The following is a 27,520-nucleotide window of genomic DNA, read 5'->3' on the forward strand; positions in this document are numbered from 1 at the left end:
CATTGTTCAAAGGGGGGTTGCTTTTATTTGTCATGTGCGCCGAACAGGTGTAGACTTTACAGTGGAATGCTTACTTACACGCCCTAACCAACAGTGCATTTTTAAAGTAAAAAATAGTTATTAAGTTAATAATAGATAAGTAAAGAAATAAAAACAACAGTAAAAAAAACAGTGAAAAATAACTCAACCCATGCCTCCATAGCATCGGATTTAGATGATCATAATACTTTCCAGTTGTATAATCCGCAGTAGGCTGTTGATTCTTTGCCCACCCACCACACTGGGCAAAACACCCCACTGGTTGAATCAACGTCGTTTCCACCTCATTTCAACCCAAAAAATCTGTGCGATGACGTTGAATCAACGAGGGAAACTAATTGGATTTGCAAAAGGTCATCCCTATAAGAGCATTTCTTCTTTTTTTCACCCAACCTTTAACCTAAATCCAACGCCATTGTGAAATGTGTTTTTTTTATTTCACCTTAGTTGACAACTCAACCAAATGTAAATCAAAACTAGACATCTAATGATGTCTGTGCCCAGTGGGACCTGTAAATTTCTGACCACTAGATGGCACTGTAGCATTGGGTTAATGGAACATGTTATTGTAATTGGCTCTAGATGGCCTTGCAATACACAGTGGCTTGTAATTGATCCATTCATTTAAAACGAAATCATTGAAAAATGGTGACTGCAGGGCAGGGTACCAAAGATAACATGATACAATGTGTATATCATTAATGTGTATATCATTAATCTAGTAGAAGTCATACCAAAGATGGTGGACAAATGAAGATATCTTACTCAGGCCGTTTACCATTGAAAACAAATATCACAGTTCCGGTTTGCTTAAGGCATGGGTGTCAAACTCATTCCATGGAGGGCTAAGTGACTGCGTTTTTTTGTTTTTTCTTTCAATTAAGACCTAGACAACCAGGTGAGGGGAGTTCTTTACTAATTAGTGACCTTAATTCATCAATCAAGTACAAGGAAGGAGCGAAAACCCGCAGACACTGCCCTTCGTCGGATGAGTTTGACTCGAGGTTTAAGGAGTGGCTCTCTCATAGGCACCAATGTGGAAGCAGCTGGATCTGGTCTGCCTCAGTGAATGTATATGAACCAGAATAAATTAGCCAGTGAAATGTCTTGCTTCCTCTTTCTTCGCTGGTGTTACCATAGCTAGTTCGTGATATTTGCAGGGTCAATAGTACTACTGGGGTACATTATATGTGTTGCACTAGCATGGGGCTTATAACAGGCCTACTTGAAGCTGTGTCCATTTGGGATATCTCTTCTCTGTGTTTTGACTAATCCACATGAATACATTACTGTCCAGCCTGGTCTCATAAACTAGACGTAACATAGTCAACATAAAATCGAGATACTTCAATTAGTATGATATGTTACGTTTGGTATGGTTACATAAGACAAGGTTAAGGCAAAAACGAAAGTAGGGTGGTTTGTCAGGGACGATGGGTAGGCACATGTGACTCGTTTCACAAAACTAGGCGCATGTCACAAGTCATGACTTCACATGAGAGGCATTTGAACCCTTAACATTTTTGTCAAAATGTGTTTTTGGCAGAAATGCCTTCTAGAACATTTGAACATTCATTTGCCTTAATAACAAACTTGTATGCCATCTCTAAATATGAATAAAGTTGTTAAATTATGAGCCTAGTTGGTTTAGCCACAGAAAAAGTAAGGAACCTTCCCACTAGCCATTATTGGCTGAGATAATGAATGGGCTGGATATGCCGAGAGATGAGTTTCGGATTGGTCTGCCGTGTAACATCTTCTGTCTATAAAATGAGCTTCTCGTTATGTGTAGATAATCCTTTCTACTGCAGTTTTTTTACCAAAGGATATAACATTAGCAATGGAGAACTGCAAATGTATTGCTACTGCTCTCAGTAACATTGGTGCCCTGAGTTTATCAGGCACTATCGACAAAGGTCAGTGGGAAAAAATTGTGATGGACTACTTTCAGGAGCATGATCGTACCATGCTGACTCTCTCGGACTCTGAAAATGAATCAGACGATGAGGAAATCCCTGATTTAGGTAACATTTTCATTGAATAAGACATTGTAGAGGCTTCTGATGACAGCGACAGGGAAGAAACGACGATCAAGAGTGTTGTTGCCACGGAAGAAGTTGACCGAGTTTTGAAATCAGTGGAATGTCTTGTGGAAACAGACTATGATAAGGAGATTAATACAATTCTGGCATTTGATTGCAAATGCAGAGGGAGTCGAAAAGAGAACACAGAAGGCTGTTGTATAAAACACCTGTCCCTGGATTGCATCTTCAAACTAAGGGCAACCATGGCATCTGTGACAGAGAGGGAGAAAGATCTGGTGCTTATTATGGCATTGCACATGGTCAGTGTGAACCAGAGTGACTTGACACAATGGGCCAAGCAAGCTGTACAAACAAACGGAAACGTCACAGGACGTCTTATTTAATAAAAGGGGTTGCAGGCTGCCGTGAAGCGTTGAAGTCGGAAGATAACATACACTTAGGTTGGAGTCATGAGAACTCCTTTTTCAACCACTCCACAAATTTCTTGTTAACAAACTATAGTTTTGGCAAGTCGGTTAAGACATCTACTTTGTGCATGTCACGCCCTGACCTTAGAGCCTTTTTATGTCTCTATTTGGGTTGGTCAAGGTGTGATTTGGGTGGGCATTCTATGTTCTTTATTTCTATGTTTTGGGTGTCTATGTTTTGGCCGGGTATGGTTCTCAATCAGGGACAGCTGTCAACATACTTAGGCAGTGTCACACCCTGACCATAGTTTGCTTTGTATGTTTCCTGTGTTAGTGCCACACGGGACTGTTTTCGGGTTTTCACTTTGTTGTTTTGGTTATGTGTTCATATTCAGTTTTCTAATTAAAAAACCATGGACAACTACCACGCTGCATTTTGGTCCGCCTCTCCTTCAACAGAAGAATCCCGTTACAGGCAGCCTGTTTTGCCACCTTAGGTTGTGGGATGTTGTTTTTTGTTAGCTCTGTAAAGCCTAGGGTACGTGACGGTCATTATTATTTTGTTGTTTTGTTTAGTGTTCAGAGAAAATAAAGAATCATGAACACGTACCACGCTGCACCTTGGTCTACTTCGTGCGACGAACGTTACAGTGCAATGACACAAGTCATTTGTCCAACAATTGTTTGCAGACAGATTATTTAACTTATAATTCACTGTATCACAATTCCAGTGGGTCAGATGTTTACATACACTAAATTGACTGTGCCTTTAAACAGCTTGGAAAATTAAAGAAAATTATGCCATGGCTTTAGAAATGTCTGATAGGCTAATTGACATAATTTGAGTCAATTGGAGGTGTACCTGTGGATGTACTTCAAGGCCTACCTTCAAACTTAGTGTCTCTTTGCTTGACATCATGGGAAAATCAAAATAAATCAGCCAAGACCTCTGAAAAAAATTGTAGACCACAAGTCTGGTTCATCCTTGGGAGCAATTTCCAAATGCCTGAAGGTACCGCGTTCATCTGTACAAACAATCGTACGCAAGTATAAACACCATGGGACCACGCAGCCATCATACTGCTCAGGAAGGAGACGCTTTCTGTCTCCTAGAGATTAACGTACTTTGGTGTGAAAAGTGCAAATCAATCCCAAAAAAACAAAGGACCTTGAGAAGATGCTGGAGGAAACAGGTACAAAATAATCTATATCCACAGTAAAACGAGTCACATATCGACATAACCTGAAAGGCCGCTCAGCAAGGAAGAAGCCACTGCTCCAAAAACCGCCATAAAAAAAGCCAGACTACGGTTTGCAACTGCACATGGGGACAAAGATCGTACTTTTTGGAGAAATGTCCTCTGGTCTGATGAAACAACTGTTTGACCATAATGACCAACGTTATGTATGGAGGAAAAAGGGGGAGGCTTACGAGCCGAAAAACACCATCCCAACCGTGAAGCACGGGGGTGGCAGCATCATGTTGTGGGGGTGCTTTGCTGCAGGAGGGACTGGTGTAATTCACAAAATAGATGGCATCATGAGGGAGGAAAATTATGTGAATATATTGAAGCACCATCTCAAGACATCAGCCAGGAAGCAAATGGACAATGATCCCAAGCATACTTTCAAAGCTGTGGCAAAATGGCTTAAGGACAACAAAGTAAAGGTATTGGAGTGGCCATCACAAAGCCCTGACCTCAATCCTATAGAATTTTTTTAGGCAGAACTGAAAAAGCATGTGCAAGCAAGGAGGATTTACAAACCTGACTCAGTTACACCAGCTCTGTCAGGAGGAATGTGCCAAAATTCACCCAACTTATTGTAGGAAGCTTGTGGAAGCCTACCCAAAACGTTTGACCCAAAATAAACAATTTTAAGGCAATGCTACCAAATACTAATTGAGTGAATGTAAACTTCTGACCCACTGGGAATGTGATGAAAGAAATAAAAGCTGAAATAAATAATTCTCTCTACTATTATTCTGACATTTCACATTCTTAAAATAAAGTGGTGATCCTGACTGACCTAAAACGTGGAATTTTTACTAGGATTAAATGTCAGGAATTGTGCAAAACTGAGTTTGTATTTGGCTAAGGTGTATGTACACTTCCGACTTCAACTGTATATGGGTGAGATTCTAGCTACAGTTTCAGATGTTATACTTACTGTTAGATAGCTAGTTGACGTTAGGTGGCTGGCTCGCTAGCTAACATTACGTGTATGATCTGAGTAGTAATATCTCAGAGAGCTATTTGCATTGCTAGTTACAGCCTAATGTTAGCTAGCTAAATTTGGTTTTCAGCATCAGTAGAACACACCTGACTCTCCTCCACGAGTCATACAAGGAGAATGGTTTAATGCCTCCCATCAAAAAGAGAGCTGGCCCAAGCAAGCACAGGTTACACCTGAAGCATGAGGACTTGCAGAGAGTTGTGAACTTCATCAAAAACTACACAGAAGATAATGCAATAGTATTACCAGGGCGCCACCCAGGACACAAACACTTTGGTGGAAACTGCTGCCATCTCGTGTGACAAAAGCAGCAGTGTGGCATCTCTACAAGGAATTGATGACAACACTTGGTATGTAAAGCATAAACAACACGTTTTGATTATTGAATTTACCTCCAAACTGATTGGCACCACCTTTATTGATCTCATATTATTTGTGTAATTTCTAGAGGTACGTGTAGTCGGACTGTCTTCCTTCAGGAATCTGTGGAGAAAATTGCTGCCCCACCTCTCAAACACTAAGCCCGGGACAGACCTGTGCTGGCAGTGCCAGAGGAACAACTATCAGGTCTTCAGATCTGACAATCTGCCAGAAGCTGTTAAGTAAGCCAAGCTAAAGAAGCAAAGGAAGCATCTCCTGCTTGTTCAGAGTGAGCGGTCTGTTTACCAGAAGATGGTTGCTGACTGCAAGACCACCTGCCAAGACCTGCAGTTGTCTCTGCGGCCCCTACTGAACCAGTTGTCTCTGGAGGCCCCTACTGAACCAGTTGTCTCTGTGGCCCCTACTGAACCAGTTGTCTCTGTGGCCCCTACTGAACCAGTTGTCTCTGCGGCCCCTACTGAACCAGTTGTCTCTGCGGCCCCTACTGAACCAGTTGTCTCTGGAGGCCCCTACTGAACCAGTTGTCTCTGGGGGCCCTACTGAACCAGTTGTCTCTGCGGCCCCTACTGAACCAGTTGTCTCTGGAGGCCCCTACTGAACCAGTTGTCTCTGTGGCCCCTACTGAACCAGCAAGCAAAGACATCAGGATGCATTACAGCTGTGATTTTGCTCAACAAGTAAGCAACATTTCCACCTTTATACTGATTAAAGACATAGATGGATAGATATACAAACACAACATTTATACATACATACATACATACATTACATACATACATACATACATACATACATACATACATACATACATACATACATACATACATACATACATACATACATACATACATACATACATACATACATACATACATACATACATACATGGTTGGGGAGTAATGGACATGTAAGGGATTACAAAAAACGATAACTGTAATCAGTTACTTTACAAGCAAAAATATTGTAATTAGATTACAGATATTTTTGAAAAACTAGATGATTACTTCGAAGATTACTTTTAAATTCAAAAATCTTTGACACTTCTGTTTTCTCAATGACATTCAAATAAGCATTGAAAAAAGGCGCAAATTGAAATTTGTTCCACCTGAGCGAGTCTGACCACAAATCAGAGACCACTATGATGACACACCAAATGTGTTTGATGGGTCGCAGGAATATGCTTTTGTAGGCTACAGTCCAAGCTATGTCTTCCACTTGTGCGTATGCTGTGGGGCATCCAAAGATTATCCAACTTTAATAAACGCTTGGAGGTAAGGATGACAGTAGTGGTGTAGTCTACGGCGATACGTATATCATGTATTATTATAGTTATATCTACATAACGTTAGCGCATTGACGTGAATCATATTGCTACTCTCTCATTTAGCTATTTGCGCCTTGCGGATTGTGGTTGTTGTGGATGGCTGTTCACAAATCTAAATGTGTATTTGAACCCAATTATGGTGGAATTCAAGAAGTTTAAACTGCCTATCAATCATTGTTTTTGAAACCAAGGGACAGTCAGCAAAAAATGCGCTTTAGCAACAGCTGCAAAGTGCAGATCCCTGCCTGTGGAATAAAAGTGGGGCTTTTATTGCTCAATCTAATTCATGCTGATGAAAAATCCATAGGCCTAATGGACACATGCTCAAACTTGCACACTTTTGATAGAATTAAAGAGGCAATCTGTAGTTGCTACACCTATTTTGAGATTTATAAATTATGTATACAGTACCAGTCAAAAGTTTGGACACACCTACTCATTCAAGGGTTTTTCTTTATTTTCACAATTTTCTACATTGTAGAATAATAGTGAAGACATCTAAACTATGAAATAACACATAAGGAATCATGTATTAACCAAATTATTGTGGAACAAATCAAAATATATTTTAGATTCTTCAAAGTAGCCACCCATTGCCTTGATGAAAGCTTTGCACACTCTTGGCAAAGTATGCCATTCCATGAGAGCAGCATTTAATTTTCAACTTGAATCAATGAGCCCAATCAGTCCTCCATGACAACAAAATCATAAAGAACAGAGTAGGGCTGGCTAATAAGTCCTTCGTGGTAATGCTCAGGTAAAACAATTTGGATAATCTATACTTCCATATTTCCAAGTCCTATTCTTGAAGATCGAGGGGTATAACATTTATTGGAATGACTGGAATTCTGATAGACTTTGGTTTTTAATGTAAATATATAATTTTGTCATATTATTATATGTAGTAGAAAGCGATGGGTTAGAAGAAGTCTACATAACCAACCCATAAAGTAAAATTTAACATCCGTATATGGCCAGCTATGTAAACTTTAACATTGATTTATCCTGCAATAGATGTCTTTCAATTGGTAACATACATTTTTGTCTTCTTCTAATGCCTCTTAAAGGGAAAGTAATCTAAAAGTAACTGAATGTAATCAGATTACATTACTGAGTTTGGTTACGTTACTGATTACAATTTTGGATAGGTAACTTGTAACTGTAACGGATTGCATTTAGAAAGTAACCTACCCAACCGTGTGTGTGTGTATATATATATATATATATATATATATATATCACTGAGCTGTGTAAAGACAGACTGACAGGTGTGAGACAATTTATTTTAATTTACCTTAATGTTCTTGTGTTGTTTACCCCATCAAGTTTGCACCCGACTGGTGCTTCAGCCACATCAAGCAGCGCTTCAGAAAGACCAGAGTGAACACTTTGTCTGAGATTGCTGATGTTGTGAAGGACAGCACTGTGACAGGGGTCAACATCCCTTAGCTGTTTGGACTGTCAGCCTATTGAAAATGGCGCGAACAGACAGGGCTGCTGTGCTTCTAGTTCTTAGGAAACCTTTTTTATGTATTATACGTTTTTTTAATGTATTATTTCTTACATTATTAGCCCAGAAATGTTTTTGTGTTATTTAGATTTGTGTGTATTGGATACATGTTGTGAAATTGTTAGATACTACTGCACTGTCAGAGCTAGAAATACAAGCATTTCGCTACACCCGCAATAACATCTGCTAAACATGTATGTGTGACCAATAAAATGTGATTTGATTTGGAGGATGGTAGGGTGCTGGTGGAAAGCTATGGCTGGCAACAACACCTGACTCTGTACTTCAGGCCGCTGCCACAGGTCAAGCAGTACCAGCACTTCAGTTGAATATAATTTTCATTGCATTGTATGAGGTTATTCTTCTTATCTAAACTTGGGACGTGAATTAATGTTATGCAAGGTTGTAATGTCTTCTCAATTTTTTTAATTTCCTGTTTTACAGCTTCAATGCTCTGGAGCCTGGTCTTGTTGTCGCCAAGGAGCATCACTGACATCCTTCCTCCCATAGATGGTCTGCCTGTACAAGCACCACCTGGACTGGACACAGCTAGACAAACTTATCTTTTTGAGAAGATCAGGGAGTTTTGCAACGAAGAGGCTATGGACATCACATGCCAAGCGCCAAAGTCAAGGGCAGTACTGAAACAGGCTCTCCGAATATAGATTCCCTTGTTCATCCGTGGTTCAGAGGGAACAGTTCATCACTGGGGTCCAGTTCCCAGTCATCAGCACTATCTGCAGTGCCTCTATTCACATAACTCTCTCCTAACACACATGTCATATATTGCTGTGACTATTTATTTTTTTATCCTGCTGCTCAGCCACTTTACCCCTGATTGTATGCATATAACTACCTCATCTATCACCAATATCACTGATATCATTATTGTTCTTGTACATGCTGTATATTATTTTGTTTTTTCTCTACTGGCATTGACACCTGTTATTTTTTCTTTACATTGACACAATCTATTTTGATGTTGCTACTATGCAAGTAACCATTTCGCTGTACCGTTTAAACCTTCTGAGAAAGACCCATCAATTTAGCAAAGTGTGTCTGGGTAAGCGTCATCTAATATTTATAAAACATTTTTATCTGTACACTTTCAGTTTACCTGGAATTTTTCCTTATTGTAGGCTACTACTTTTACCACTTTTAGTCTTCATCTTTACTACACTACTCACTGTTTAGCACATGACGTCACATGTGAATCCTTAAAGAGATGTGTGCAGCTGGCTTAAAAGGGTGTGAACCATGCTGAATGGGTGTAGACAAAGAAGAGCTTTCCGGTAGGTGTACCAAAATATTCAAGGGCCATTTTCTCAAAAGTGGGGTTACAAGTTTATCAACTTTCAAAGCGGAATTAATTTCCCATTTTTCCTCAAATGCAGTGCTTGATATACAGTACCATTTTGTAGCTCTGTCTGTGCTTTTATCCAATGTAAAAAAAACACAATTTCAAATTTTGCTATATCAAGGCTGTCGGTCACATAACGCGAACATCTAACAACCCAAAGGTTACGTGTTTGAGTCTCATCACGGACAACTTTACCATTTTAACTAATTAGCAATTTTGCAACTACTTGCTACTTTGTAACTGCTTAGCATGTTAGCTAACTCTTCTCTGAACCTTAATCTTAACACTAACCCGTAGCCTAACTAACGTTAGTCACCTAGCTAACGTTACGAATGGATGACGGACATCCCAAAATTAATACATACCGATACGAAATGTAACATTTTCCACTGTCCCGGATTTACATGTACTATGTTACGTCTAGCTCTGAGTCCAGGTTGCTCTGTCTGGCAGGTACTGGTCAAATCAACAATGAAAGATGTTCAGAATCAACACTATCTCAGAGTGTCTTCACCTCTGAAGTGGTACATCAGAGTGGAACTGGATTTTTGGTTGATTCGAAACAGTCAACAAAACAGGTCAAAGAGCTTACTTATCTTTTGTGAAAGTATATAAACACAGCAGTTTGATAGGTATAGGTTTTTTTTTAAACATCTGAAAAGTCTTCAGACTTACTTTGACTCATTCTCCACGATGAAAACACCACTCTACTATTCCTGTAGAAAAGCTTTAATCGCAATGAGAGAATGATATGAGAATTGTGAAGAGTTGTTTACCAGTGCATTTCTAGGCTGCTCCCTTGTTGTTTTCATGTCATTCTATGGAGCGGAAAAACAGGGAAGGTGACACAATGGGATGGCATACCATCCATTCACACCTCCCGGCCTGTTTGTAGGCCATCAGGCTGAAGCACTATCTTTCTGCCTTCAACAACCCTGAGAAGCACCAGTCGAGCCCCTCCCAAGAAATCAGTCATTGACTAGACCTCACTGATTCAAACACACAAGTGATCTGAGCAAACTTGAGCTATCCCTGAATGAAAACTTAAACTACACTCGAAAATAAGATGTACATGTGAAACCAGTCAAATAAAATAATGGTGCTTTTCTACATTACCTGGTATCTTACATTTGTTTTGTGTACCTGTGTGTATGAGACATGCAGTGTGCTGCAAAACAGATGATTCTCTATGGGAGTATACATTTGACATATTTAGCAGATGCTATTATTCAGAGATATTTACAGTAGTGAGTGCATACATTTTCTTACTGCTCCCCCATGGGAATCAAACCCACAACCCTGGCGTTGCAAGTGCCATGCTCTACCAACTGAGCCACACAGGACAAATGAATCTTAATCTCATTCAATGCAGTGATAACTAATGAAGCTCTTATCTGTGGCTGCAGGTGTAACCAGGGTCCTTTAGAGCTTCAGTAACATTCTGTTCCAACTGAGCTATTTAGCCCCAATAAAATAGCTGTGTTGGGGAAGCTACTCTGAAAATATAGTTTCCCAAGCTACCAATGTCTTCACACTGGAGAAAGTTAAGCTACACTAAAGCTACCAGTAAGAAAGATATTATTGACTTAACTTTGAAAAAGTAGTTTACTACATCCAAACTACTTTGTGATAAATTATCATATCTAAATGTGAAATTTCATAGACTACAAATTGCAAGAACAGATCACTCTGACGTCAATGTTAATAACAGAATGTAATTTAGCCTATATAACACATAAACTATGTTTCAAGTGAGAACTAGGCAGGTCTGATGCTGAAAAAGAAAGGAAATTCTTATCTACTCCATCCACATTTCCTTTTCTTTTTTTGCAAAAAAAAGTAGTGTTGTTCCAGTAGTTAGAAAAAGTAATTAACTACTGAAAAGACTACCAAGATTAGCTTTTTGTTCAACTACCACCAAGCTACTGCAAAATGTAGTTACATTTCTAGTTGAACTAGACGTAGCTCCTTACATTGTAAAATAGTTACTCTTCAAAAAAGCTTTAGTGAACTGTGTCTGTTTCTTGAACACTCCAAAATCGGAGTGCTCTACACCTTGGAGTAACCATCTAAGGGAAGTACTAACTTCTATTCAGATGCTAATCATCGTTCTTGGATGCTGCCTTCCTTTCTAGAGTATGAATGCATAATTACAAAGCTGTTTTAGAGGCCTGGACACATTTGTACAAACCGTGCGGCACTACATTACACTATATAATTTGAGTATCAATTAGTTCTAAATTAGAATTAGAGTTTGAGCCCATGGTTCAGACACATGGCTGGTTTCGTGGACCTTGAGTATATTCCTGTACTTAAAAGCACTTTCAATAGAGATTCTTCATTGGGCATACTTTTTAGGAGTAGGTTTAATCTGTGTCTGGGAAATTGTCCCTTAAAATGCACTCTAGGCTTTTCAATTTGAGAGATACACTATTTGTGGCATTAGAACAGAGCCCTGTTTTAAATACAGGGTTGTCAAAACAACATCACATAGAGTAGGGCCAACCAAACGGAGAGCCCCTGGTGTTTGATTTGAAGTCAGATGCGGTCTCAATTTACTGTTCAAAGTTTTTTTTAAATGTAATATTCAAGATGTCTTGCCCATGTGGTTGCTGTGCCCCCCAATCAAATCTCACTTAGGGGTGATTTGCCTGATGAGCTTCCCTGATGTTTTCCTGAACTTTCCAATACTTTTCTAATGCAGTTCAGATACTTTACTGCGGCAAATAGAAATTGTTACACCTTTCCCATATTCAAGTAATTTGAAAAATATTCAAGTTATTATCCTTACGATCTGTATGAATGTTTTTTTTTAATGCATCTTTAATACCGGTAATCAGAATGTGCTATAGGTATCAAGTTATATTGCTGCAATTTGATTCATGTTTGAAGTGTGATTTTATGATTGCTTACTAAAAAGCTGTTGTTTAAAGCCCCTAAAAAGCTAAATACATCATAACTATTTGTTCAGCTCAGGGCCCACCACTCAGATTATATTTTGGCCCACCAAGTCCAAAACTTTAAGCACCCCTTAAAGCAATGCAGCTTTTGTTTTATACACAGCCACAAACAGTCAGTTAATGCAAGGTGCCTGAGGGACCAAATGAATAAATGTAGAAGGCCTATACCAAGTTTTATTAGGTAGTCCAAATGAAGTCACAACATTTAAGCCATAACAGTAATTGTTCATGGTATTCATAGAATGTGAAAGGAGGGAGAGAGGGTCTCACTCAACAAACGCAAAGGAGGAAAATAAGTTTCCATAGTCATGAACGCTCATATACCCTCCCTTGTATTTTCACACTACTCTGCTTGCGTCGCCAGTAAACAAGTGGGGCTGTTGCCAAGGATGGCTCGCCAGTGAAAGAAATGACGCGTCGCGGTGGAGAGAGCTTCCCTAGCGACCACTTCTCTTCTGACCAAATCATCATGTGACACGGCTCATGCGCCGAATGCTTTGGTGACTCAGAGACGTCTTCCTCTGAGTGAGCTCTGTGAACTGAGGGTGGGGTGTGAGCGTGCAACTTCAGCAGCAAGTCCTATTTGTCAAGTCCTGAGAAAGCACAAAGGACACTCTGTTCTCTGTTGGAAGCCTGATTAGATCACACCACAATGGCCAACTCAAGTTGGTCAGAATGTCCACTAGATATATCCGTTTGTGGTTCATAGCCTACTGACCTGTCATGCTATAGACTTTTGAGGTTGCGGCAAGATAACAATGTAACGTTATATTTATTTGTAGTTTGGAGACTAAATAAATTCTGCATATATGGAAGTTGCACTTGTGTCTTAAACAACTACCCACAATCACAATAATTTCCCACAATCATATAACGTTTAGCCTACAGTTACTTGAATCTTCTTTCTTTGAAACATTTTAATTGACATTTTCAATACATCACAAATACTCATCTTCTGATAATAATCTTTATTCAGTAACAGCTCAAGGTAGAAGTTTCCTGAGTGAACACAGATCTAGGATCAGATACCATCCTCTGCTCCTAACGAAATATCTCTGTCTTCTCCAAATGAGAAAATGAATTTAGAATTGAGTCTACTCTGTATAGTGGCAATATCCCAAATAGGCTCACCCATATCTAACGCATGCGCAGTTTGATGTCGCAGTGGAAGCCACAATGCTTGCAACCGAAATATGAGCTTTGTCAAGAATATATGCGGTTCTAACAAATATAAGGGTCGTGTTGAGACTGGAAATTGATATTGTTTGCTTGCATGGATTACTGCAGTTGCGTCAAGGAAACATTTCAATCAATATTTCTGTAAATCCAAGCCGCACCACGTGGGTTGGGTTTGTCCAATCGGTGCAAAGCTGTGATACACGAAAGTATGCTCTTTGTTCTGGATTTTGCAAAGTTATACGGTCTAATTAACTTTAATACAGCAACATGTGGACAAATGATATAATTTGTTACGGCAAGATGACAATCCGGATACATCAATATCTTTTTTCCTGGAGCAGTTGGGTAGCCTCCAACCTTTGGCAAACAGTGCGCCATTAGCTTATTTATCACATGACTTCCCTTCCCCCCACTTCATTGAATGAGGAAGAAGTCGGACATGTTGGAGGAAAATGTGTTGAAAAAAAAACGATCGTGGTGGAGGACAAGGATATTTTTGAAGGAAAGTTTTACTCTGCGTAATGGATTTACAAATCGAGATATTTAGTAGTTAATTTTTATGTAACCCTGGGAATCAATTTGCAAAATGTATTTTTTTCCTTCATATTTACTCACGATTAAGAACAACAATGCATGGTTTAATTCAATGTTCGTTGTATTTAGAGGCTTTTAAATGTATAATTTTTGTCCGTATATATTGAAAATCGTGAGAATTTAGTTCAGTGACATTGGAGAGAACGTGTAACCTTGGTGTGGGGGATGGGTATTAGCATTAGGGAACCATTTTGTACAGCTCTTAACTACTTTACGAGTTTATTTTGTTATCGAAGGTTGGCATTTTGCTGATTCATTGTAGTTTGTTGCACGTGGACTTGGTAGAATGAGTATGTTGTCGGTATATGATAGGAACTGTTTGGGGATTTAGTTTGTCTGAATGTAGGTTTTCTGTTTGGGTTTTCTCTGGGCAGCTCATGTTGGGAGATTGTAAGGCTTATAAATTACGATTTAGTTGAAGTGTTCAAATCGTGGATGCGGCCTACATGGGTGTTATTGAAGCAGAGCAACATGGCTCTAAAATTCTTAAAACCGATGCAACCTTTGTGCTTGAAGTGTCTCATAGTAATTATTATAAAAGTGATTGTTATCCGAAACTCTTATCTACTTTGATAACCATTTCAGCAAGAGTTGAGAGAAATGCTGTGTCATTCAATGGAGGGCAATATCCTTTACCACTTTGGCTTAGGGTGGAAGTTTGCCTTATCCTCTGTAAGCCATTTAAAAACCCCAGCTTCAGTGCGAGTTATGGTATTTTATCCATCAGATGTTAAGCCACTAATAGTATGGTATGTATTTGTTAAGTTCTGAAATATTAGGCCTTGGATAATGATAGCCTTTTTCAGTTGTCTGTAAATTGTCATCTTGGTTAAATGTAGCTAGGTCAAACAGCACGTGGCTCTTACTTGGTATACGAGTAGTTTATAACTAGGCGTTATGATCTTCCTTTGTTTCAATGCAGGGAGTGGTATTTCTTGTACATTGTGACACCATCTCATAGGCTAATAATTTGTATGCAGACAGTAAAGTTCGTGTGCAGTCTTTGCACTTCAAGATGGCGCTCCAACACTTGGGAAGGACTCAAATGCGGCTACTCGGAGAGAAGTGTGTGTCGTTGAGCGCTCGGCCTACGTTTGGCATCTGATAGATACGCGTGACCGGACTCGCTAACCAATGGCTTGCTTTCTGTTTACTCTGGAAGTTCGCGCTAGAGATTCAGCGACCAATCATTATCGTTGCTCTGCCCACGTTGACGTAATGTAATTTGATGAGTGAAAGGGCGGGTTTTGGGATGTCGCATTTGGTAAAATAGTAGCTACGTAAAACAACCACAAAAAAAACAAACACTTTTTGAGTGATGGGAGGTCTAGTCAGTGCTAACGAGATTTTTGTTTGATTGACAATAACAATATGCGAATAGGTTGGATGAAAAGCATAATAGAAAAACAAAGTTATTTGGGGGGCTGTGCTAACTCTGGCGGACGTATTCAACTGCGAATAGAAAATACGGGGCGTAGTCTTAAGTTACCGCATCCAATAGGATGAATGGTTGGTCTATAAAGTATCGGGCGTAGACGTGAGTTGCCATTTCGCTGAAGCAGTGGTCAGTCTAGTGCTGTGGGGGCTGGAGGAAAGGACGGGCGAAGCAGGAACTTGAATATTGGTATTTAAACAGAATCCGGATCAATCCTGATGGAGACGGCCATAAACCCGCCCCATGACAGGTACCGATCGGAACAATTGACTTTAAGTTTGCGATCTGACAGGATATTGTTGCATTAAGATTTGCATTAACTCATAAACCGATGTTTTCTTATTACCGACATGTACACTGGCTGTACATCCAAAGACTGCTCAGCCGGCGTAGAGCGTTTATATATTTTTTGCAATGAAAAATTATATATTGGACGTTTTGTCAGGATATGACCACTCTTCGTCAACCTGCAAAATAACACTTAATTGGGACGACTGTCGTTTACATTTTGCTGCACCGACGCCATCTTCCCAGCGTCTCGGCTAGTTAGTCCTTGCTGTAGTTTTGCCTAGCCCAGTAAGAAGTGAACTAGTTTCACGTTGTGACTGTATATTATTGCTGGCGACGATGGGGATAAGCTTGCCGTGTCAGCTAGATACGTTAGTTGCAGACGGCTATTGCTTGCCAGGGAGTCTGCTTTAGGTACCGCGCTAGCTAGCTACCATGGGGATAAGCTTGCTGTGTCAGTTAGCTAGCTACGGGTACGGCAGACGGCCATTACTTGCGAATAAGTCTGTTTGGTAGCGATCTAACAAGTAGCTAGTTTTCGCTAGGTCAAGTTGACAAATTCGCATGGATTTACTGTAGCTAAATCGCGAAAGTTTTCCTTAGCTACGTTACTAGCCATCTCGTCGAGTAAAAGCGTACGTTTTGCTAATCACAACACAGTAGTGGCTAACGTTAGCTAGTGATTGTGGTGGCTTGGTAGGCTTATTTTTAAAAAACGTATTTGACCTTTATTTAACTAGTTAAGCTGGCTAGCCAATGTAAGCTCGTAAGGTAGCTAGCTATCCTTACCTGTTGGGGCTATTTGGAGAGCCTCGGTCTCGTGTATTTGGATGGGGAACTATAGCTAGTTAACTAGCCGGCCGGCTAGTTCAATTTGTTTTGCGGACACGAGAAATGTTTAGTGAACGTTACATTTCAGAGCTGCGTTTCGGTTATGTAATAGTGCTGATAATTTAGTCTTTCTGTATCATTTCCGCCTAATGCCAGGCCCATGCGATGGTATTTTTAACAGCGTGTGCAAGTCACGTGTCTAATTGGACGGAAATAGTTACCCATCAGTTGCTTGCAATGGCCTCACAGTCCACTTACCTTTCCACTCACCAAACCTGCAATTTAAATATATTTGTTGTACTTTGTATGTCACCATGTTACTACAATACTGGACATCGTTTGTAATCTGACAGTGATATATTACTGCTCACATAATAGTGAACTAGTCCAGTGCAACGTTCTCAATGGTGGTCTTCCATTTCCCCACATTTATTTTTTAAAGGTAGTGCTGCACATGTACAATTATAACATTATACGTTTTTTTGTTGCTGACAAGTCTCAGCGTAAGTGTTTTGAGTTAAAAACAAACTTTTATAATAAAGTACATCAAATGTCAAATGTGTTTTCCAACTTGTATCATTGAATAACAGCTGATATTAAACTGTATATAGGGGAGGGGTTATCTCTGACTTGGGTTGTCCTCTTGCTCAGTATAGGCTACACCCCAAGTTTACCTGTCATCAAGAAACTCTGAAAGTCTTCATTTTGTAGAATTGGTAATGGAACAATCATGACAGCATGACCTCCAACGGGCACTGTGCAGCAATAGTGTTACTCATTTTTGGGGGTTCCTGTTGAGGTAAGCACAGGTGCATATTACATTCTGCTCAAATAGTCTCCGGTGTTCACTTATGAGGAAGACGCAGCCCAACTGATCTAGTCCTGAATGAAGGGACGCACAGACTACAGTATGGAATGGTTTGCTCTTTTGATATTCACTTGAGCATAAAATAGATTTATCACATGTGCCGAATTCTACTGGTGTATGCCTTGTGTACTTTTCCCAACGATTAAGTTTATGAAAAAAATACGGTTTTGTAAATTACACACGGTCAATATATACAGGGAGTATCAGTACTAGATTAATGTGCAGAGGTATTTGAGGTAGAGATGTGTGTAAAAAGTGACTAGGCATCTATATAGAGATTAGAGAATTGGCTCAACCAAACAAACCACAATTGGTTAATCTTATTTGAGTATTGGGGATTGGCAATAAATATTGAACCCCTGCTTTCCTGTCCCAAGAACACCCTGTTCCCTATCATCTGGTGTAAGCACAATAAGACATGGCACCCAGTTGTGTCACTGAACTTTTCCATGTTTCTTAGCTTGTCTGTATAGAGGAAGTTCATTATTGGTAACATTATGAAGAAAGCACCAAAGAGTATTTGTCTATAAGTGGCTTCTAATTGCCAACAAACTGCACTCTTAAATAGTTGGTCAACTATGTACACACAGTTAATACTCACAAGGCATGGAATACAAATCAAAACATTTTGGCACTGTTTTACTCGTGTATATAAACTTGCCCTTCATTCAGGGGTATGGCGTATGTAAATCATTCTGCTCATAGGGCACTTGAACCAGGTTAAGGTAACTTGTGAGTTGATTGAAGATATCACTGCACTCTTGAGCCCCTCGATTTAAGATTTCTTTTGACACGTACATATTGTATTTTGATCACAATGCTAAATGTACACACCACAATTGACTGCAGACTTGGACTTCTACTTTGCCTCTATTGTAGTTGGTGAGGGGGGGGGGTAGTGCCTAGTTACCATGGTTATACCAGCATACTATCCAATGGAACAGACTTGTTAGCTTCGTTGCAATGGGCAGTTAAATGCATGCAAATGGCTTTCCCTTTTTCTGTAGCATTGCTCTCCTCAAAGCCTCTGGGTGTATAATGGTGGGATTATGGGATCATATCACCAGTACACAATGGTCAATGCAATCGAGTCCACCATTTCAATTAACAAGCTGCTTGTATGTTAATTTATGTTCACTATGAGTATCACTGTTGCTGTGTATGTCCAGCCAGGCTCTTATCACAGTTTTAACAGATTTGTGTTTCCGTTGAGACCACTTCAGCCCACAGATTATCAGCCAGGGGCACTAAACCACGGCCGGTACAAATGATTCATCAGTCATTGGGTTCCTTGTCTTGGTTTATTGCATAAGCTTTTTGGCAATTCGTAAAGTGAACCACACAAATGCCTGCCTGAGGCCAGCTGTCCAAGAACTCCTGAAACCACACCCAGATTCCAGTGTCAGCTTGCTGTATAGATCACATTTTCTACAGCCTGTGACGGTACGGGTATTGAGGCTAATCTTCTAGTTTTTGACAATGCTGATGAGGCAGTTGTGGCTCGTAACTAACTCAGCTCAACTGAAACCGAATCATGGTGAGGGCGCATGACTCACTTTTGTTAACCTGTCTTCATTTTAAAACGTTTAGAGAGGGCTAGCTAAGTAGAAGGCTAGCTCTACAAAGGCTGCTGTGTCACATCCAATACCCCCTCCTTTCTCCGCCTCCCAATTCTGCTCTATGCCCCACTGCTCTATGCTTATTCCCTCCTCCCTGTCCGTCAACAGCTCCCTGGGCGGGGTCGACGTAGGCCTGCAGGGCGTCATGACGATGGAGCAGGGCCCTCCGGGCCCCGGCAAGCGCATCCGGAAACCGTCACTGCTGTTTGAGGGATTCGAGGGCCCGCCTTTGCTCCCCCATGGGCAAGCGCCCCCATCTGGGTCACCACGGCCCCTAGTGTACGACACCAACCGGCAGGGCCGTGCCACCAACCAGCTGCAGTTCCTCCAGAGAGCCATGATGAAGTCCCTGTGGAGGCACCACTTCGCATGGCCCTTCCATGAGCCTGTGGACGCCTCCAAGCTCAGCCTGCCTGTGAGTGTCCCTGCAAGCCACTACCAGAGAGCCCAGTCACATTGTGCTTTAGCTAAAATAAGACTGACAACAGTGGCTATTTATAGATATTCAAATAGAGTTATCTTGTTTGCATATTAGGATGTCCATTTTCAGAACCAACTAGAATTCTTCATCTTTTAGGTTGGGAAGTTTTACAGAAGCTTTTTTTTAAGCTTGCAGACAATACAGTACTGAATAGGTCTGTAGAGCTCAGTGTACTTATTATCGGTAGAGCAGCATTAAGTAAACCTGCTCCTCTCTGCCTCAGGACTATCACAAGATCATCAAACAGCCCATGGACATGGGGACCATCAAGAGGCGCCTGGAGAACAACTACTACCGCAGCGCCAGCGAGTGCATGCAGGACTTCAACACCATGTTCACCAACTGCTACATCTACAACAAGGTGTGTGACATGCTGTAACCACAACATTTTCAGTCAGAAATAAGGATTTGACCAACTGAGGTTACTGGCTGGACACTAGAGGGAGTCAAAACTCCAGTTGAGTAACAAAGCTCACTGTCCCCATTATCTATTTATATTTTACAGCCCTGGAAGCTGTCAGAGATATGTCACTAATAAACAGTCTGGTAGAAATGAGGCTGATCTCACATCTTATTTAGGGAAGTTACATGTATTCTCCAGCCGAATTGAAGCTTTTCCATGGTGACTGTCTCCCAGCCAACAGATGACATTGTTCTGATGGCCCAGTCCCTGGAGAAGGCTTTCCTTCAGAAGGTTGCCCAGATGCCCCAGGAGGAGATAGAACTGCCCCCTCCTCCCCCACGGGGCAAACCGGGCAAGCCAGGCAAAGGACGCAGACCCACAGGTGAGCATGAGGGGGGTTGTGTGATTCTGTTTGTGTACGGTTAATTAATGTTTTTGAGTGTGATTGTTTTTTTTGGGTGGGGGGGGGGATACTTTTTGTATGATTATTTTGGGGGAAATGTGTTCTGTTTTGATATTGACTCAGATGATATATATATATGCGCCATTTAGACATGACGCTTTTATCCATATATATATATTTCTTATGGGTGGCCCCAGTGGGAATCGAACCCACAAACCTTGGCATGGGCAAACACCATGCTCTACCAACTGAGCCACACAGGACCACGTGAATACGCATAATCTCCCATGCGTAATACATTTTTCTTCATTTGCCTCAGTACCAGGAGGAGTGACCACTGCTCACCAGGTCCCGGCAGTGTCCCAGTCCGCGTACTCTCCCCCCACGCCGGACACCCCGGAGTCGCTGCTCTCCACCCCTCCACAGACACTCCAGGCCAAGAGTTTACCTCCTACCCTCCACAGTACTCCTGCTATGCTAGGCTTACCCCCCACACAGCCCACAGCCAAGGTAAGGGCAGCAGTCGATACACAAATACTGTCAACTACTGTCTGTGCACTGTTCACTTACCCCTAAACTACACTAATTTTGTACAACTTTACCTTATGGCCTTGCAGCTGACAGTGCTACTGTAAATGAAAGTACCTACTGATCAAAGTGTTTGCGACAATGTTAGGGCAGCAGTTGGTGACATCATCTGACATTGTTGTTTACAATTATCTGAAATGGCAGGCTGTTCGGTCAATGACAAGACCCCCTGTGTCTCCGTCTCCAACAGAAAAAGGGAGTGAAGCGGAAAGCAGACACCACCACCCCCACCACCATGGCCATGCCCATACCCATCACCATGGGCGTTGGCGGGATTGGCATGGGCATGGTCGGTGGACCCGACTCCCCGTTGACACTCACCTCGCTGGGGGTAGGCCAAGGCCTGGGCCTCGGCATGGGGATGGGTATTGGTATTGGTATGGGCCGCGGCAGAGGCACGGCGGGCGCCAAAGCAGCTGCAGGGAGGCGGGGAGTCAGCGGGCGCCCTATCAAGCCCCCGAAGAAAGACCTGCCAGACTCGGTGCAGCTCCAGCCGGTGCGACGAGGCAAACTGGGCCAGCAGCTCCGGTACTGCAACGGGATTCTCAAAGAGCTGCTGTCCAAGAAACACGCGGCGTACGCCTGGCCTTTTTACAAACCAGTGGACGCCTCCATGCTGGGCCTACACGACTACCACGACATCATCAAGCAGCCCATGGACCTCAGCACCATCAAGGTACATGCCCTACCACACAGCCTGTTTTGTAATCCTTATGGACTCTAGGTAGGGCTGTACATCACAGCTTCATCAAGCACCATAAAGGTAGACTTGTCAGTAATTATGTGATGTTAACTTCCTCCACTCTCCCTCTGCAGAGGAAAATGGACAGTCGAGAGTACCGGGACGCCCAGCAGTTTGCCGGTGACGTCAGGATAATGTATTCTAACTGCTATAAGTACAACCCTCCAGACCATGACGTGGTAACCATGGCACGCAAACTACAGGTACGGGTCAACACATTTTACGCATGGAGATATGTCTATTTCTGGCTGAGTTTTTATGGCCTTGCACAGTAGTTTCATACAGCCGAATGGACACGAGTGCGCTGGTCTGATATAGCCCTCCCCCTCTCCAGGACGTCTTTGAGTTCTGCTTTGCCAAGATGCCCGACGAGCCTGCGGCCCCTCCCGCTTCCATGGGTGGACGCTCCTCATCTTCTTCCTCTTCCTCCTCGTCCTCGTCTGAGAGCGACCCCAGCAGCGAGAGCGAGAGCGACAGCAGCCCCAGCTCGGACAGCGAGGAGGAGCGTGCACACCGCCTGGCCGAGCTGCAGGAACAGGTGTGTACACAGGTAGACTGACCCGGCCCTGCGTCCACCGCAACACCACACACACACCATCACACTGCATGCTCACTATAATACATGGCATTTTAGTCATTTAGCGGATGCTCTTATCCAGAGCGACTTAAAGTTAGCCTATTCATCTATAGCTAGATGGGTGAGACAACCATTTCTCAGTCATAGTGAGTACATTTTTCTTCAATAAAGTAGCTGTCAGCAAAGTCAGTGCTATTAGGAAAAGTCATGTATAGGATTTTTGTATTTATATACAGTGTGTATTTTTTTTATATATATATATATACACACATACGTTTTGCAAAAGTATTTCTGTATACCTTAGCTGGAAGTGGTTGCCACAACAGTCACTGACCATGTCCTCTCCACGGTCCCATCAGCTGAAAGCAGTTCATGAGCAACTGGCCGCACTCTCCCAGGGCCCCATCGTCAAGCCTAAGAGGAAGAAAGAGAAGAAGGACAAGAAGAAGAAGAAGAAGCCCGAGAAGCATCGGGGAAGCCGGGTGCCAGTCGAAGAGGATATGCCCATCCGGCCGCCCAAAACGCCCAAGGTCACCAAGACGTCGAAGATGCCGAAGACACCTAAGACCAAGAGCAGCAAAGGGGGCTCCACACAGGGCAAGAGGGGCACTGGCAAGAAGAGCAACAAGAGCAAGTGAGTGCTCTCTGCTAGCAGCGCTTCAACATCTCTCTGTCATGATATGATTTATTGTCTCCATGCTATAAAAATTCCCCAAAAGTATTCCTGACATAAACAACATGTGCACCTTCAGGATTGAATCATTAAATCACACTTTCACCCTCAGGTCCTCCAAGAAGTCGCAGGCGGTGATGCTCAGCATGCACCAGATGAGCGCTGCGGCCATGCTCCCCCACTACGACTCAGAGGAGGAGGACGAGGTGTCGCCCATGAGCTACGACGAGAAGCGCCAGCTCAGCCTGGACATCAACAAGCTGCCCGGGGAGAAGCTGGGCCGCGTGGTTCATATCATCCAGGCGCGCGAGCCATCGCTGCGCGACACTGACCCAGAAGAGATCGAGATCGACTTTGAGACGCTCAAGCCATCCACGCTGCGTGAGCTGGAACGCTACGTTATGACCTGCCTCCGCAAGAAGCCTCGCAAACCCTATGGTGAGAGAGCTTTCCTATGTAGTGCCAGATCTGTTTTCAAATCTTCTCTGGTCCCTGTTATGTGTCCCTGGATGGGCGCAACCATAGGGTTTTTCTGTCACAATTTTGGTCAAATGTCATAAATATTTCCCCTGTTCCCAAGATTTCACTGGGTAGCATTATAGTGACTTAGTCTCCAGTTTATTTGGATCGGTTGGTGAATGCAGACATTGCATCATCTAACCTCCCGGTCTCCTCTCTGTTAGTAGGGAAGAAAGGTGGAGCAGGGAAGTCCCGGGAGGAGCTGGCTCTGGAGAAGCAGTTGGAACTGGAGCAGAGGTTGCTGGATGTCAGCGGGCAGCTCAACTCTGGCAAGAAGCCTCAGAAAACCAAAGGTGAGTCGGAATAAATCTGGATCACTGCCCACAGAGTAGACATGACAACTCATTTCAGAGCATGCATAGAGGTGTGAAACTACAAGCCCAAATGTATTTAAATATTACTGGCTCAGTACATTTTCACTAGCATATGGCCATGTCGACCTACATAGCATGTCATGAAAAAGTTCTGAACGAGATCAGCTCGGGTCTTTGGAAAACGTGTGGGTTATGTTAACATTATATTACAAGTATTTTATCTTGTGTGTATCGCTCAGCAGAGAAGCCCAGTGCTGTGGAGCCCCATGCCGTGGCGTCTCGCCTCAGCGCCAGCAGCTCCAGCTCAGACTCTTCTTCCTCTTCCTCATCGTCGTCCTCTGACACCAGTGACTCGGACTGAATGCTCCGGAAGGACGGGCCTGGATCCCGCGAACCCCGGATAGGACAGTGCAGAACTGCTAACAGAGCCGCAGGCGGATCAGACTATAGTCAGAACTGACCTGGAATTAAGAGAAAGCTTTCCCTGTGTTCAGAGAAGCAAAACCCAACAGAAATAGTGGATGGAGAAATATTGAGTTGTTTCATTGCTTTAGAAACCTAGAGGGTTGACAGAGAGATGATGCATCATCTCATTGGAAAAAGTGCCCACGGTAGGATCTCTACAGGCTCTAGAAAGACGGCAGGATCTCTACAGGCTCTAGAAAGACGGCAGGATCTCTACAGGCTCTAGAAAGACGGCAGGATCTCTACAGGCTCTAGAAAGCGAGACGGGTGGATGGGTCCAGAACTCTGGGATCATCTTGTACTATGTCTTTCTCGCCACACTGTGTATATACTGTGTACAAATATATAAATATCTATTTTTCTTTTATAAAGAAGAATTTTAAGGAATCCTCAAATGTGGGGAGAAAGGTGTGGAAAGGCTGGCTTTAGTCTTTCTGTATAGACGGCAAAGTGTGTGTGAGAATGTGTGGGGCACGGCCTCGCACAGTAAACACAGTCCTGCTTAGTTGTTCATCTTGTTGATGCAGGTTGTTTAAATCATTGTGCATTGTAAAGCACCGTGGCTCAGTATAAATGTATGAACTGCACACATGGAGAAACTGAAGAGCATCAAGACCGCAACATACGCATGTACTTCTACAGCTTGAGAGGGGTGTCCGTTGTACACATTTAATGAGACGTTTTGGTTTAAGCAAACTAACCTTTTCCTATTTTTTTCACTCTGTAAATGACGTGTTTCTATCTTCTTGTGACCAACCTGCAAATAAATTGTGAGGACATGTCTCCATTCAACATTTACCCACACACAAACAGATTCTTCCCTTGTTTTGTTCCGTCAATTGGATACGTCTAGGATTTGTCTAGTGAAGTCTACAGACTACTGAATGGTCACATCTCTCTTGCAAGACATTTGAACTTGCATGGGTAGTGCACAATGACTAGATTGAGACTTCACCTTTTCATTTCACTTTGTCTGGGGGAATTTTTTAAATTTGATATATATATATATACATATATATACATATACATATATATATATATATATATATATATATGTATATATATATATGAGAGAGAGAGAGAGAGAGAGAATTTATCTTAGTACGGTTCAGTGGGGTGCTGACATGCCTTCCTTGTACCCCAGATGTGATTCCCATACCGTTGCCATACCAGTGCTTTGCGGCACAGAACCACACTATTTATTTTAACTACTTGGCCTTTTAACTTTTTGGCAGCTGGATGTTTTATTCAATTTAGCTAAATCTGGTTTGGGAAGAAGATTGTAGTGACCATTTCCTTGCTCATAGTGCGATTAACAGAAGCTGTATATATGCTTCATGAGATTCGGAGGTACTAAACTGATTTAGTTAAGAACCAAGCTTTTTTTTTTATATATAATAGTTTGAGAATTTAGATTTTGTACTTGTGTTATCAGTTATTTATTTCCCGGGGATTTGAATGGAATCCTGGAATCTTTATTGCATTTACTTGAAGGCAATGGAGAAAGTTATATTGGTAATAATGACAAAAACTACAAGCAAAAATGTGTACAGCTTTAAGGAAAAAAGGCAAGACTTAGACTTTTTTTTAAAGTGTGGAGCATGTTTCTACCACTGAGGTTCCTTGTTTTGCTTTTGTTCTCTTAGTCGTTCCCCCTACAATTGAGTGGTTGTTTCTTGTGTTCGGTTTCTTTTCTAAGAAAAAATACTTTGAACTGTCCACCTCTAAAAATAAAGAGAGAGAGAAAGAGCTCTTTAACATTGACTTTGTGTCTGTTTTGATCAAGAAAATGGGTCCATGGAATGATTTGATACAGGGATGAGAAGCTTTCACTTATTAGTGACAATTGTTTTCAACAGTTCAACTTCTTACCATGAGGACATGGATCACTAGATGGCAGCAGTCAGTGAAGAACATGTGTGCCGGCCTATTCTCATATCTGTCAGAGAGCAACAGACCCATACACTATGTGGACACCTGCTCGTCAACCATCTCATTCCAAAAACATGGGCATTAATCTTGGAGTTGGTTCCCCTGCGGCTATAACAGCCTCCACTCTTCTGGGAAGGCTTTACACCACTCCGGCTGACGCTTGGCATTGTGGTCTTAGGCTTGTGTGTAGCAGTGGAGGCTGGTGGGAGGAGCTATAGGAGGATGGGCTGAAATGAATGGAAGAGCCTCCTCCCACCAGCTGCCACTGGTGTGCGGCTGCTCGGCCATGGAAACCCATTTGATGAAGCTCCCGACGAACAGTTAGTGTGCAGCTTCTGTACCATAATGTATCCATCTAAAAGACAGGGCAAATAACACAACCTCACCAAAATATTATTTTTATCATGTTAAGTACACAGTGTTATTTGGACTTATGGTTCCCGAGAACATGTTTTGAAAGGTTTTCCAAAATGTCCAAGATGGAGGGAAGTCTAGCCTGACAGACCTCATGGGTCCTTGGGGCAAATTTGTTCAGCTTAAAGAAAGACACCTACATATACATTTTTAAGCTGGGGCGACAAATATGAGGGTTTAAGTGAGACTGCTTATAACAGTGCCCCCTATAGGCCAATCAGTGCCATTCTTTTTGACCAATTTTCTCATGGCCTTTCTGTGTGCCAAATTAGAAAACAAGTTACCGATCTATGCTTGAGTTACTTAACCATGTCAAGAAAAAAATAAATAAGAAGGATTCAGACAATAACAATAGGCGTTTATGGCTTCGCATCGCTGAGAACCCTTTAAAAATCTAAAAATATTCCCGGACCATCTGCAGTATCCCAGCGGACCACTAGCCCGAGGTTGAGAAACACTGATACTGTTTCGGCCTATTGAAGTGCAATTGCTTTGTCTGAATGTTCGTTCCTATAGCTTTCCATATTAGGTCAAAATATTATTATTTCTGTATTACCTGCTGCAATTAAAATATACTGAGCAATATTAATGCTGTCTTTTTGTAGGCACTTACTTATGGTGCTTATGGTGAAATGAATGGGGTTAAACGCCAAATACGGTCTGTGGTAAACATCTTGTACAATTCGTGCTGTGATAAAGAAAAATATATTCTGTGTGTTTTTGAAGCGTTAATGCAATCAAAACAACACAGAAAATGTCATGTTAACACTGCCTGATATTATCTCATAGAACAAAACGTATAAGATATCCTCAGCCTGTGTTACTCCTAACGAACCCCATTCAACATTCATTTCCCCCTTAGGAATGGCGGAACGAACCCACGTTAGGTTAGAATGAACCAGAGGAAACTCATTCATTTTTTTAGGACGACAAA

At 41.9% G+C, this 27,520-nt stretch overlaps 1 protein-coding gene across 8 annotated transcripts; it reads left to right on the plus strand.

Moving 5' to 3' along the window:
• Positions 1–13,422: 13,422 nt before the first annotated feature.
• LOC112229804 (bromodomain-containing protein 2) lies at positions 13,423–26,004 on the plus strand. 8 transcript variants are annotated; one of them, XM_024395868.2, is made up of 12 exons: positions 13,423–13,942; positions 19,184–19,490; positions 19,780–19,917; positions 20,194–20,341; positions 20,682–20,872; positions 21,141–21,626; positions 21,767–21,895; positions 22,027–22,242; positions 22,629–22,903; positions 23,055–23,380; positions 23,626–23,754; positions 24,015–26,004. In XM_024395868.2, exons 2-12 carry the CDS (start codon positions 19,221–19,223, stop codon positions 24,134–24,136), a joined length of 2,430 nt encoding a protein of 809 aa, XP_024251636.1. In that variant the 5' UTR covers positions 13,423–13,942; positions 19,184–19,220; the 3' UTR covers positions 24,137–26,004. The 8 variants fall into 8 exon arrangements, with proteins under 8 accessions (XP_024251636.1, XP_024251631.1, XP_024251633.1 ...); XM_024395863.2 differs by having other exon boundaries at positions 13,424–15,719; XM_024395865.2 differs by having other exon boundaries at positions 13,424–15,719; positions 24,018–26,004.
• Positions 26,005–27,520: the final 1,516 nt, after the last annotated feature.

Source organism: Oncorhynchus tshawytscha, linkage group LG31 (assembly GCF_018296145.1).
Source record: "Oncorhynchus tshawytscha isolate Ot180627B linkage group LG31, Otsh_v2.0, whole genome shotgun sequence".
Classification (NCBI taxonomy): Eukaryota; Metazoa; Chordata; class Actinopteri; order Salmoniformes; family Salmonidae; genus Oncorhynchus; species Oncorhynchus tshawytscha.